Here is a 13,817-nt window from a genome sequence, read left to right on the forward strand (position 1 = left end):
GCGAACACCAGCCGCGTGCCCAAGTGCAGAGTCTCAGCTCCCGGGGGGGTCGCTCCGGCGGCCGGGGGCGCCCCCTCTCCCTCCTCTCTCCGGTCTGCCCGGGAAGCAAGGGCGGGGAAATCCCCTTACCCACGAATTTCTGAGGTGTCGATCGTTTCCGTTTGGTGAGGCTGTTCGCCAGCCGGTCAATAAACGTCGGCCGATCGGACGAGGGGTGAAGCAGAGAGTCCGGCACTATCTCCAGGTCCCGCATCTCGTCACCTGGCAAGACAAGGGAAACCCGGTTCAGCCGGCAACCGCGGGACGGGGCGAGCGGGACGGGCACGCTGCGACCCAGGCCGGAGACTCCGCAGCCAGCGCTCGAGGCACGCCGCTCCTGCCCTCTGCTAGCTGGGACGGACCTACGGAAAGGCTCCCGGGCTGCCTGCTCCAGGCCCAGAGCTTACCCCGTCGGTGAATCGGTCGCAGGGGAGCGCCGGCAGCCGGTCCGCCTCCCTTCTTCATCGAGCTGCGCCCGCTCCTGCCACTTTGGGGAAGAGGAGCCGGCTTCAACGGATCGAAGTGCCCTCGCTTTTCTTGCCGACTCTCAACCCCCTCCTGGGGAGACCTGCCCCGTGTCGCTGCTGGCGAGGGCAGCTCCGCCATTCCCGTGCCCCGCAGGTTACGGATCATCCGGCTAAAGTGTCCGCGCAGCCTTAACCGGTGAACCTCGCTGTGAGCACCGGTGGCTCTAACGGGACCAGGTCCGGCTCCAAAAGGGCGAGGAGCCCGGAAGGCTCCGGCTTTGGTTCTTTGCCGGCGCAGCAAAGACGGGGGGGTCTGTCTGCAGGCTCCGAGGAGGAGCCAGAAGCTGCTTCCAAGCCACGCGGTGCCCGTTTCAGACACCTGCCCACAGGGGTAAATCCCCTACATCGCGGTGTCGTAGTTGTGTCCTGTTATTTATGGAAAACGCTCTCGGTAGTTCTTGCTCTAGAAATACGGGCCAAGGGTCTGTTTCGATTCAGGGGGCTTTGAAATTCGGCTGGCGGCGAGGGGAGGAACCAGGGAGGTAACACTTTGCACTTGCAGTTTGCGGCATTAACCAACGCACAGGCATAGCACCTTTCATCCCACGATCGCCAGGGCACGGACAGCGCCGGGGCTCACGTTCTCCCCCACGCAGCACCCCCCCTTTTTCCAATGGGAAGGATGTCCCTGAAGCTCGACCCCAACAGCCAGAGACGGGGCTGGAAAGCGAACCCGCGCCCCCATTTCCCACCCTGCCGGGACCCCTCGTGGTGTCCCCGGAGCCAGGGAGGCAGCGGGGCTCCGGCCCCCGGCCGCCCCGCGGCACTGACCTTGCTGGCTGGCCAGCGACTGCGGTTCAGTGTTCAGACTCTGCAGGTAGTTGTGGCACCGCTCCTTGTGCTCCTCCAGCGTGCTCTGCTGCTTGTAGCTCCGGCCACAGTAGTTGCACTTGTAGGGCTTGCCGACGGTGGGGGAGGAGACTGCAAAACACGCAAACCAGAGCCTGGCCGTAAGAACAGACACGGTGCCCTCGCCAAAGAGCCGGGAAAGGGCTGGACGTGCGTCGATGGGAGAGAAAAGCAGCAGGAATTGGTCGACAGGAGCGTCACGGCGGGGCAGCGACCCTCGCCGTCAGCCCACCGCCCCATCTAGCTGTGCCGCAGAGAAGGGACCTCTCCGGCACGTCTCCAGCAACAGCTTCCAGAGCTGGGAGCAAGAGCCGTGACCCGCAGCCCTCAGCTTCCTCCTCAGCCTTGCTCCTCACCTCCTAGCCCAGAGACAGCTACCGCACGCACCCCAGCAGCTCGAGGATTTGCCTCCTCAAACGCCGCTCCCTGCCGGAGAGCCGCAGGAGAAGGGCTGGATGCTCCCGGATTTTGATAGATGGGGAGCTACGAAAATAAATCGTAATTTGGCCAAATACCTAAACCAAAACGCCTCAGACCCGGCCTTTACCCGGCTCAGCTCCCAGGACACCAGCGACAGGGGTTTCTAGCAGCTGCCTGGCCACGTTACGCACCTCCAGGTAAACCCTCATGCTGGAAACCCGGATGGCAAAGGCAATATTTAAGGAGGGCAGCTGGACCCTCCAACTTTTTAAACATTTCTAAGTGTTTCTTCACCCTCCATTCACCACAAAGCGCTCGGTGGCTTGGCCAGCACTCGGTTGCTGCGCGGAGTGTGCACACACAACCCCCCCAGCGAGATTCGTGGTAAGACACTCGCCAGACACATTTTTATTCTCATCTCTCCCAATTTTCTCACTTCTGACTGAAAATCACCGAAGCCACCCAAGGTCGGCGTTCAACCTTGCTGGCCGGCAACCGACGGACAAAGGAGAGCGGCCGCCGCGTGCCGCGGAGCCGGCGGTGCTCCTCGCGGCGGGCTGCGCACGCCATGTTATTATCTGCACGTTTTAACCGGCAGACGACTTACAGTGAAAAATCACGACCGCTCCCGAGGGGAGATGGTATCTCTGAACCCCGTCGCAGTTTCCATCGCGCCGCGAGGCTGCTGTCTGCGCAGGGGATGGGGAAACGCAAATGCTGACACGGGGGTTTTGTGCCGCTCGCCGGGTGATTGCTAATTAGGTATAATCACAGCAGTACCTGGGCGGCAGACCAGACGACATCCTTCGGGCGCGGAGGAAAGGGCAAGGCGGTCTCCCCCCATTAAATAGTCTGGGGAGGGGGAAAGGGATCCAGGCTCCAAGGGACCCGCTGCCGCAGGTTGATCACACTCAGACGCCTTTTGGGGAGGCAGCTCGTTAGGCAAGATGATGCTAACGGGCAAAAAAGGCAAGCGCAGGGAGGCTGAGCCGCAGAGCGGGGTGGGCTCTCCAGCCCCCTGCACAGCCCCGGGCACTCGACCAGGATGGAGAGCGCAGCCCCGCGTGCTCCTTCTCCCCGGCCATCGCTCCCACCGGGGGCTCGCCTCCCGAAACGGGCAGGACGCCAACGCACAGAGCCATGCCACGCTGGGGACGCGCTCCACCAGGCAAGAGCCAGGGACCGAGGCGGCCGAGAGAAGCCCAAGAGCTGCCGTGCCGTGCCCTTCCCCTCCGACGCTGCCCCGCGGGGCGGGGAGGCTGGGTTTAGCAGCGGGGCGATGCCCCGAAATCGGCCGCTTTTGCTGGAAGCCGGAGCCCATTGCCCTGCGCCCGGGACGTGCTGGCAGGGGCGTCAGCCAGCCCCGTGACAGCCGCCTGCGTCACGCTGGCCCCGTCCGGCTCGAGGAGCAGCGTGCTGCCTGTCGAGACCCGCCTGGACCAGGCTCGCTCTTTTCCTGTCAGGTTTAAGGGGTTGTTTTGGGGTTTTTTGCAGCTTGTGGTTTAACCTTTAAGTGCTTTTTAAAAAAAACCCCACATTTTCAGGCTGTAGGTGAACTTGCATTTACCTCCCGCCCCAGCCTCGCCACCTGGATTCATGCGAAGTGCTTTGCGCTGCGGCCGGGAAGCGGGGCCAGCACATCCTCCTGCGACAGCTCCTACCGGAGCCTGCCCAGGCGCCGGTCAACGGTCAACGAGGAGACCGGCTGCGCCCGCGTGCGCCGTACCCTGCCCGGTCCCAGCCCGGCAGCTCAGCCAAGCCACAGGCAGATCCGGGAGTCCAGGAGCCACCATGGATTTCACCACCGAAGCTCCGCGTTAGAAATCAATCCAGAGAAGCCGATGACAAGTGCAAGTCTCTCCTCCCGGCCCTCCCCAGGCAGCAGCATTGTCGCAGAGCAGCTGAATATTGGTTTACTCCGGTCCCAAGGGAAGCGAGGATGCCACTAGCCTCCGAGTATGAACACAAAAATGCGCGTTAGGAATTTACTCCTCAAATCTAGCAATTTAGATGGGAGAGCCTCGACTCCAAATTCCATTACGTCTCATTAATCTCCATCACTCGCTCAGCTTTTAAAGTTAAGAGTTCCCCAAATGGCTCGGTTTTGTTACTCCTAAACAAAACAACAACCCAAACCCCTGCGTGTGTTTGTGCTTCGCAAAGCTCCCCTGATGGCAGCGTTGGGATCGGGGTTGGCTTTCCAAGCCGGGAAGCTCCGCATGGATACCCTGAAGTTACTTCCTCAGGATCCAGCCTTCCCCGTCCCCGCCTCAGCCTGTGTTTCGGGGCTCTGGGGACAGGCAGAGGGACAGCAGGACACAGAGGGGCCCGGGACCTGGCCATCGCCCGACCGCGCTGGGACGGCTCCCTGGGGACACGGGGACCGAGCCGTCCTGCCCACGCACCTCGGCAGCAAAGGTCTCGCTCCCAGCACCGAGGCTCCTCCTCGGCTCTGCCCACGCCGCAGCGATGCCCTGCCACGGTGGTTTGCTGAGTCTGCGCTGGGCTTCCCCTCGCAGAGGGTCAGCTACGGCTCGGGGACGGGGTTTTACGGCGGCTGCAGGACAAGGAGGGAGGCTCCGTCCCGAGCCGGGCTTCGCCCTGCGACCAGTCACTTTCCCTTTTACTCCTTAATCTGTTCTTTGAAAACGCCATCATTTACCCACCGCCACGTGCTCATGTCTCGGATGGACGCGGTCCATCTGTCACCTAACGTGGGCGAGAGGCTTCCAGCGAGCAACGAGGTCTGTTTGGGATCCCCAAAGTTCTTCGCCCATGTAATACCCAAAACGTGAGCACGGGGGACGCTCTCCTCGCTGCTGGGCCCCACCAGGAGAAGTTTCTTCTGACCAAGTACAACAAACAGAAAGGCTCCCTCCGAACGCAAGCTCCAGGTTCGTTTATTTACTGGGCTGCGAAGCGGCGAGGACTAAAAGGGAGGGAGGTCTCGCGGGACCGACAGCTCGTCTCAGCTGTCCCGGGTGTGGGCTGCAGCTTCTGATCTATTTCAGAGCAACACAGCGTGTTTGATCTGGGTTTTAATACCTCACTTTTTTGGACAGCGCATCTTCTGAGATGAAAGCTTAGTGGCCCTCATGGGGACGGCATGAAATGCACATGCCTCTAGTTAAGGCAGAGGGAGGGAAAGCCAAGCCCCACTGCCTTCCACCCAGGCAGGGTAACCGCTAGACTTTCGCCTGTGAAATCCACATTAAACGAAGGTTTTCTTAGTAATTAGCTCCCATAAAGACTAATTTTTGTTTGATATGTTGTGAGGGCTTGTCCCATTTCTGTGCCTCTTGACTGAAGGACTCCAGGCGACCCTTTCCACGCCTGGCAGCAGGGAGACGTCGCACAGCTCTGCCAAGGACCCACCTCCGGACGCCCAGCGAGGGCGAACGTGGCGGACGGGCACAGCCCGAGAGGGGGATCTCGACCCACGACACGACCGAGGAGTCCAGAAATGACCCTGCACCCCCGGGTCTGGACGGTTCGGGGTCCCCTGAAGCACATTAATGAGGAGAAAGCCCCCGCGAGCGCGAGGCAGGCTCGGAGCAGGGTCGCACCAGCCACGGGAGCTGCCGGCGCAGCACGTGCCCCTCGGTTCGGGTCTGCGCAAACCTCTGGGCTGCCAGCGAGTCGGGGTTCCTGGAACCACGTAACGCCCCAAAAACCCACACCCCAACACGGAGGGGACGGGGAGGGTTTAAACAGAACCCCTCCTAATGGGTTCCTTCCTAATGGGACTCTGCCCCAGACACACCAGATTTTTTTTTTAAAAATCCGGGAGCCGTCCAGCTTCAGAGCACCCGTCCCCTGCCAAAAACCCGCGTGCCGGAGGTCCCCGGCAGGGGCTTGTCAGCGGCACCCTGGAAGGGCGCAGGGTAGAGCCGCCGGCAAAGCGAGCTCGCGGCAGACAGATGCCGAAGCCCTCCGCTCCGCCGTGCGGTAACTCCTCCCCGAGCCGAGGCAGCGCTGCCCAAGATGGAGCGCGGCTCGGCGCCGGCCGAGCTGCTGCCGCTCGGAGCGTCTGGGGGCGGAGGGGAGGAAGACGGATGATGCTGATCGCTCCAGACCGAAGGACTCGTCGGGAGAGCCGAAGGCCTCGAGGCGGAGCGGCTGCGGCTCAGCTGGTCCGAGCAGCCGCTGCGGTGCTTCGGTGCTTCGTGGGGAGCCGGGCTGTCACTGGAGCCTGGCTTTCCTCACCCTCCGAGCGGGGCGGGAGGAGACGCACACGCTCTTTGCTCTCTAGAGTTAATGACAGGAGGGTTTTTGCCTCCAACTACTGCCTTCTTGCTTTTTTTTTTTTCCCCCTTAGAGATAAGGAAAGAATGCAGGGAAAGGATTTCTTTGGCATTTCTCCCCATCAACTGGCAAAGCCCAAGGCCGCTAACCTCACCTCCTCCCCTGGGGCGAAACCGACTCTTTCCCGATCACCTCGGTGTCAGAAGCGCCACCGCTGCCATATTCTGGCCAGGCTGAAGAACCAGACAAGAGACCAAAAAGTTCTACACTGAGAAGCAGCGTTGTCCCTCGGCAGCAGGGACGTCCAGAGAAAGAATATAACGGATGGGAAGCTTCTGCAAACCCCCAAACCTCCTCCCGCGCGGGCGCCAGGTGAGAACCAACAGCCCCGTTCCAGGCTTGGCACCTCGCTCCGGGGGTCAAACCGCTTAGATTCCCCTCTGGCTTCCCCCAGAAAGTCTCAGATGTGTGTGCGGGGCAGAGATGACAAACTTCCAAAAAACTTCCCCCCGCAAAGTGGGAAGATTCGTCCACAGCAAGATGGGAGCTTAAACCCGGAGCATCACAACCTCCCCGCTGAGAAGGGCACAGGGCAGAAACCTAAAGAAAACTGGGGCTCTTGGGCCAGGCTGCGAGGGGGGAGCAGGTTTCTGGGCTCCTGGGCAAGGCTGCGATGAGAACAGGCTCTGCAGGGGACAGGTTTCTTCCTTCAAGGAAGCACACGACACTCATTTCCACGCAGCACTCGAAAGGTTAGAGTCACAGGTGTTCAAAGCCATCTGCTTTGAACTTTAAAAGCCCCGGCAGCACCGCAGAAACACGCCGGTACGCAAATCAAGGGAAAACGATCACAAACCAGGGGGCCGGCTGGCGTACTTCACTCCCACCCATGGCCCCCGCCAGCTGTTACATCACGGAACCGGAGGGTGAAAACCACATCTCAAATGTCATATTTAAAAAGGACAATGTCAAAACACACAAACAAAACCCCTCAGCGCTCATTTTCACTAGGGCAGGGCACACCCAAGGGTGGGACCTATCTTGACTCAATAAAATCTATTAAACATTTATCTTTATAAGAAAGAGATGCAATAACCCCCAGGAACAACTGGCACACAGCGGCACAAAGCCCCTGCAGGCCCCCCTCCGGTTAGCGGAGTTCCCAGACCATTAACCAAACACCGACACAACCTCCCGCGGGCACACGCTCTGCTTTTGGCAGGTCGGCTCTGCACCGCGGCAGCAGCGTAGCGGCTGCGGCAAGCCGAAAGCCGATAGGAGAGCAAGTTTGGCTGCTGTCGGTTCAGAGCTCGAGGCTGGCGCTTTTGGAAGCCGGGCTCAAATCCCCGATTTTGTACCATCACCGTGTGTTCCCTCCGTGCCTCCTCCTCCCTTCCCGCCCCGTGGCCGGCCGCAGCTACCCACCGGAGTGCGTTCGCAGGTGGCCGGTGAGCGCGTCCCTCCTGCGGCAGGCGTAGTTGCAGAAGGGACATTTGAAGGGCTTCTCGCCAGAGTGCAGTTTGATGTGACGCAGGAGGTTTCCCTTCTGGGTGAAGGAGGCTCCGCACTGGTTGCAGTGGAACGGCCTTTCTCCTGCAAAACCGGAGCAGCGGGTGAAACTCCCAATTAAAAGCATTTTCCACGTCCGCAGAGGAGCAGCTCTCGACTCAACAGCCCGGGAGAGCAGAAGCATTCACAGGTTCAGCAGCGCTGAACGCATTTGAGAGGGAAAGCCCTAAGTTAACTCCCAAACGAGGTGCTCTGGATGTGACCTCCAACCTGGGGAAAGACAGACCTGCTGCTGGAGGTTGGACAGCGAAAGGAAAGACCAGCACTTTCCTGGACCTTTCCCCACGAGCATCTTCTGGCCACCACCACCGGGCTCAGCATCTTGGACCCGACGCCCATCTCCCGCGGCACCCGTGCCCACCGGCCAACACACGCTTGCCACCCGGCTTCAGAAACTTGCTTCCCTCCAGCCCATCCTGCCCCGGCAGCAACGCTGGCCTCGGGGCTGCCACTCACCAGTGTGGCTGCGCTTGTGCACCATCAGCACGTTGGGGCCGATGCACACCATCCCGCAGATATCGCATTTCAGCTTGCCGTTGGGCAGCCGAATGCCCCCGGGGGAGTGCGGCTCCTGGCCCGTCCCGTCGCAGTAGCCCAGGGGCTCCGAGAGCGAGTCCTCCACGATCACGCTGTCCTCCTTCTCGAGCATCCGGTCATCCTGTGACAGCAGCCGGCTGGCTTCCTCATCGCTGTACATCTCCACCTTGATAGAGTTTGCTACGAGGAGGCAGAAGGGGTAAAACAGTCAGCGGAGGAAAAAACTCTTAAGTGAAAGAAGTTGGGAGCACAGGTTAGGCAAGACTTACTCCTGAAAGAAATACTGTGATGCGTTAAGTGATTTGTTTGCGATAAACGTGCATCTTCTTATTTGGTTGACTACTCAAGAACAGACATCAAACACGGATCGCACGAGGTTATGGGCTGGACGGCTTGTTTGCACACCCTGAAGATTACTGCTCTGCATCCCGCCCTGCAAGGTGACTGACTGAAGAAAAAGACATTAGTTCCCTGGATTCACAGGCAGAGGGGGAAAGAAAAGCCACTCGTGCTTTTAAAGTACTGCAGAGGAAGCAAAGACACCAAATTTTGATTCTCTGAATCAGTAAAGGCTCAAAATCCACTGGCACAGAGACCCTAACAGGAGTCTCTTGGGTAGTCAGTAAATCCCGGCTCACTAGAGAAGCCGTTGCTTCACCGCAAGTTTTCATCTTTGCTACAAGACCTGGGCTCCATCAACTATCTAAAGGCAGAAAAAAGAAACCGAGCAGGACGGTGCTGCCTGAAAACCCCCACCCCTGCCCCAGCCACGCCGAGCGCTGCCTCGCCGGCAGCCCTGGCTGCCCCGGCTCGGGCTCCCCGCAGGCAGCTCTGCCTCTTCCCCTTCCCGCAGCCGCCGAAGAGGAATCACGGCAAACGCAGGGAGGGCATGAACACGCAGACACGCGTGGGGTGGCGTTTGGGCACCGAAAACCCTGAGAAAGCTTGTGTGAAATTAGGGAAGTGGACGTGAGCGATGCCAGGGACCAGGGAAAGGTCCCACAGCCGAGGGCTGGTGAGTCCCGGGAGCAGCCGCCCCGCAGCGTTTCTGGTCCGGACGAGAGCAGAGGGAGGGCAGGAGCCGGCGGAACCGTGCTCCAGAAGCCCACCAAAGCTGGACGACCCCCCACGACTGGAGGGGCGCGGGCAGCAGGTGGGTCTCCCCGCCGCGGGGCAGGCGCTGCGCCGCTGCAAAGCCCCCGGGTTTCCCTCCCCGCCGCTACCTTTCCTTCCTCCTGCAGCACCAGGAGCGGAGGCTGGCAAGGGGATGCGCCAGCCCTGACCTACATTCCCGGCTGCTCTAATGATCTGTGGAATGCCACAAATCAAACACTCCCCGAGACAACGGTGACCGCTCCGCTCCCTCCGCTGCCAGCAAGCTGCAGCCCTGCGGGGACCAGGAGAGGGAAGGACGGGGGAAACCTCTCCCTCCCCTCCCTCCGCTACGTCCCCGTGAACTTGTCCACCCAGATCCTGCACGCTTCCTCCCTCCGCCAAGTGTCCGAGCGGTCGTCCCACCTCACGACGCCAGCTGTACCCTCTGCTCGAGGGAGAGCTGCCACCGGGACACCCTCAGCCTCGGTGAAAAGCCGCCTGTTTGGAGAGCCAGTCTTTAAATGATCAAATTGGAAAGTTTCCTCCCACTTTAAGCCATCGCCAGCAGCCGGGAGCGAGAGGGAATCCCCTGGGGAGGCTCCCCAGCACTCTCCGTCCGGGGACGGCCGCTCCTCGGCCGATGGCACCCGCTACCTGCTCCCGTAGCGCTGGTCCTGGCTGGCTGGAGGAAGATGACGATGGAGTAAAGTCGAATCCAGGTCACCCACATGGCCGCGCACAGAGCCCACGGGCTTAAACAAAATATTTACAGAATCCCTTTAAATATCAGATTCTTATTTCTTCCATTTAAAGCAGGAGGCTCTTCCCAATCCCTTAAGAGGAGAACTGTGGGGGCTGGAGAAAACTGAACTTTATATACACAAAGGACTCTGCTGCTGCCCGGAGGGTAGGAGATTGCAGAGTCCAAGCTGCCTTGTGGAGACAGGCGTGAGAACGGAGCAGACTGAGTGCAACCACACAGAAATCCCAGCAGCTTCCAGATCTGGTGCTGACTCGACCCCTGGGGCTCATTCAGCTCTTTGTGAGAGCGTGAACGCTCACCCACGGCCCGGGGACGCCTGCGGCACGCCGACGGACACAGCGTACCAGCCGAGGGGATTCGGGAAAACCTTGGTAACGTCCCGGGTCCCAAACCATCCGGAGGATTTGACCTTTAAAACCTGGGGGGTTCTGAATAAGCTCTCACATCGGCCGAGGCAGGGACGATCCTTCCCGGTGGGCGAGCAGGAAGGCTTTGGGTCGCTTACCGGGCAAGGAGGACGCGCGAACACCGGAGAGCGGAGATGGCGGCAGCAAGACGGTCCCAGTCCTGGGGAGACCCGCGCCTCCCGCTCCCCCGGGAAGGGCGGCCACGCGGCCCCCGAGGAGCCAGGCCACGCGCCCGGAGAGGACAGCTCCTCTTCCGCGCCGCCCTCGACACGGCAGGCAGGAGGGCTCTGGCTCTTCCCCAGAGCTAGGTACAGCCTCGCGAGGGGGGATTAACGAGGAGCGGCGGCATGGAAGTGATTCATCCGAGACTGCGTGAGGTTTATTGCCGGGTGAAGAGCCCAGGAATTCTGGCTCTTGCTCCCCTCCTTCCCTTCCTGGATCCTCGCGGCAGACAATGCTGCCTTCCCAGAGAGGCTCCAGGCAACGTGAACTGTGCATACACCCGGCCTTGGCAATCGGAGGCACTTCCAGACCGTCTGCTGAGCCACTGGCCAAAGCCACCGCTGGCTGCAGACTGGGAGGAGACTCTGCGGCTGAAGCATTCTTGCGGGGGGAGCAGAACTTTATTTATGTGTTGGCCGGTGCCACCACGCTCCCCTGGGAGCATCCAGGAGACCCGGCACAAACAGACGCCTCTGTGCACAAACACGAAGTGAAAAGCTCCTCTCTCGGTGGTGGGAGCCGCCTGGATGAGTTGACGTTTGCTGCACTTTGATTTTCTCGTTGGGTTTGGTTTTTTTTTTTTTTTTCCTTTCTCCCATTCCCCTGGGGACTTATTTTTTTCCTGGGCATAGAAGGGAGGCCAACTATTGTTCTGTAATTCTCCTTTCAGAACCAATGCAGAGTCCGGTCTCACTGGAGAGGAGTCTCTGCTGGCAGAACAGGTTATATAATATTCTTGCTCCTCTGGGGCACGATGCTTGCTGGATGAACCAGCTGTGAAGTCAAGTCAGATCAGAGGCAATACCATCACTAGCATCCTGCTGTTAAAGGGGAAGGGATCGTTATTGTCCTTTCAGTCAGTCCACGTGCTCAATTCCTTTTGCTTCTGATCAAGCGAAAAGGCTGCGTTACCTCTCAGAACTGTCCTCTGCGAAAAAGCCAAGATTTTATTTCTTTGCAGAGCTTCTAAGCGTTTTTATAGGGCAAATAGAAAATAAATAGCATGTAATAAAAGGAAAAAACGGCGACAGAGCTAATTCGTAACGCTACCCCTTCTGAAAACGTAATGGTTTGGGTTTATTTTATCCTGGTTCAGAAAGAGCAACCTTCAAACACCAGGACCTAACCAGAGGTGTCCCAATCACCGAACTGCTGGAAGCCCACGCGGATAAATTACGAGGGAGTTTCTCTGCTATGGAAAAGCAATAGGCAACTGCACGCTGGAAGCCGGGAGAGAGGGAAGATGAGAGCAGCGCCGGTCTTTTCGGCGTTGGTTGAGTCAATCTGGTAGAGGTGGCCCAACTGTCGGCTCCTGAATACCGAGGGAGCAATTCAGAGCGGGACTTGCCAGCTTATCTCGTCTCAGCGCTCCTTCTCTTCGTGCGTCAACACGACTTAGTGGCACGTACGGCCCACGGAAACTTGACTGCTGCCCCGAGAAGGCTGCGGTGTAAAGAGCGCCTCTGCAAATCAAGCCTGTACCGGCCGCGCTGAGCTCATCCAGGGCCACGCCGTTCCTCAACGCACACGGGAACCGTCACGTTTCTCATCAATCACCGCAGGGAGCAACGGGAGCGGACGGCGTGCCAGGACGAGGGACAGACTGTGACAACTCTGAAATCGGACCTATTTTACTGCGGGACGTTCTTAAATATAACTGAAAAAGCAGTTTCATTCATTCTAAATAAAAAGCAAAGACTTCCATCGGTAGACGGGGAAGGAGATGGAAAGTTTCCTGTTGTGGACAGGAGATTCCCCACACCGGTACCGTCTCTGGACCAGCTCCCTGTCAGGCGCCAGCCAGCTCGGCCACGGCACTCTGCCGACGGCACTCTGGCAGAGGCACGACCGGGCAGGACCTCGGGGGGCACCCGCTCTGCTCCGGAGCGCCACGGCGAGGTGACAAGGGCTGGCAGAAGAGGAGCTTCCCGAGGAGCACGCTGCCTCCCCCTCTTCTGCTCATTTCTTGGGGGGGAGCGGGCAAAGCCGGTGCCTGGACGAAACGGCACAGGGGCAGGCGGAGGCTGGGAGCTGGTGGCGTGTTTCATCACCCCGGTGTGTCCGAACATGCCCAGGGGCTCTCCGAATCTCCCGCAGCTACACAAATAACTTCCCAACAGACTCATGCAGGCAGAGGCAGAGTTCTGGTGCTACATGAACTGCTGTGCGTGCTGCAGACTCCAGCCTGCCCCAGCTACTACACGAGAGGAAGCGGAGCAGCTTCTCATTTCCCACACAGCTATCTAGACAGATATAAAAAATAACTTATTCCAAAGCGACCAACGGCTCTGCGGCCCCTCCAGAGCTGTGATCATTAACAGTCTGGAACATGCAGCTGCTTGAAAGTCAAGGTGAAATTCACAACCACAAGGAAAGACCCCGAGTCCTCGGCATCGCCACAGCCGACTCGAAAAACTCCGGGCTCAGCAACAGCCAGTGCCCAGGATCAGTAACCCGGGAGCTGCTCCGTGCAGAGACCAAAGCAGGGTTTTATCCTCTTCGGTTGGAAAACAAAGAGTCGGACTCAAGAGAGAAATCTGTCACAGCGGGAAGTCAGAATTTATGTCACGCCTGAGAGAGCGCAGGGTTTGGGGACAAAACAGGCAGACCTTGGCACGGCTTTTTTCAGTTAAGTCGGCGTACTCACCACTGAGGGAGCGGCTCGGGGAGGAGTGCTGGCTGTTGGGTGTGCTCACCGTGGGTCCCACGATGGCCGAGCTGAACTCCTTCTCCAGAGAGGAATCCCCACTACCTTTGGGAGGAGGGAAACACAAGTGAGCGATGCCTGAAGCGCGGCTTGTGGGTTTGCACCAGCTTCGCCCCGCCAAGCCCTCTTCCCAGCACCTCTGTCTTGGAAAGGGGCTGCTGACGGGCCCTTCGGGGGGCTGGAGGACACGGCTTTTACCCCAGCGGCACCCTCTCCACGTGCACCAGCGCGGTATTAGGCAGGAGCTGGGTGCTTTCTGGACCACAGTCCTCCAGCTGTGACCTCCTCAGACGCAACAGCCCCGAGCCAGCGCCGTGCCGACGGCAGCAGCACGCTTGGCTCTCCTCGCCGGCTTGCAGAGGGCGTGCAGAAGGGGAGAGGGGTCGGCACGCCACGCTGGAGGGCTCTGCGCGAGCTCCGGCCGGCTCTGCAGCGCA

At 59.6% G+C, this 13,817-nt stretch overlaps 1 protein-coding gene across 7 annotated transcripts in view; it reads right to left on the minus strand.

Annotated features, from left to right (window-relative positions):
* IKZF4 (IKAROS family zinc finger 4) overlaps positions 1-13,817 on the minus strand; it is a 30,546-nt gene that overhangs the window by 3,261 nt on the left and 13,468 nt on the right. For 5 of the 7 annotated variants that reach the window (XM_075133550.1, XM_075133548.1, XM_075133549.1 and 2 more), the window contains 5 exons: positions 13,321-13,425; positions 8,106-8,366; positions 7,506-7,673; positions 1,338-1,487; positions 130-261 (listed from right to left, as the gene is read on the minus strand). In XM_075133550.1, the coding sequence (XP_074989651.1) occupies positions 130-261; positions 1,338-1,487; positions 7,506-7,673; positions 8,106-8,366; positions 13,321-13,425 (816 nt within the window). Of the gene's footprint in view, positions 1-129; positions 262-1,337; positions 1,488-7,505; positions 7,674-8,105; positions 8,367-8,455; positions 8,635-13,320; positions 13,426-13,817 lie in introns of all 7 variants that reach the window. The other 2 variants (XM_075133552.1, XM_075133551.1) reach the window with 2 other exon arrangements.

This window comes from Calonectris borealis, chromosome 30 (assembly GCF_964195595.1).
Source record: "Calonectris borealis chromosome 30, bCalBor7.hap1.2, whole genome shotgun sequence".
Classification (NCBI taxonomy): domain Eukaryota; kingdom Metazoa; phylum Chordata; class Aves; order Procellariiformes; family Procellariidae; genus Calonectris; species Calonectris borealis.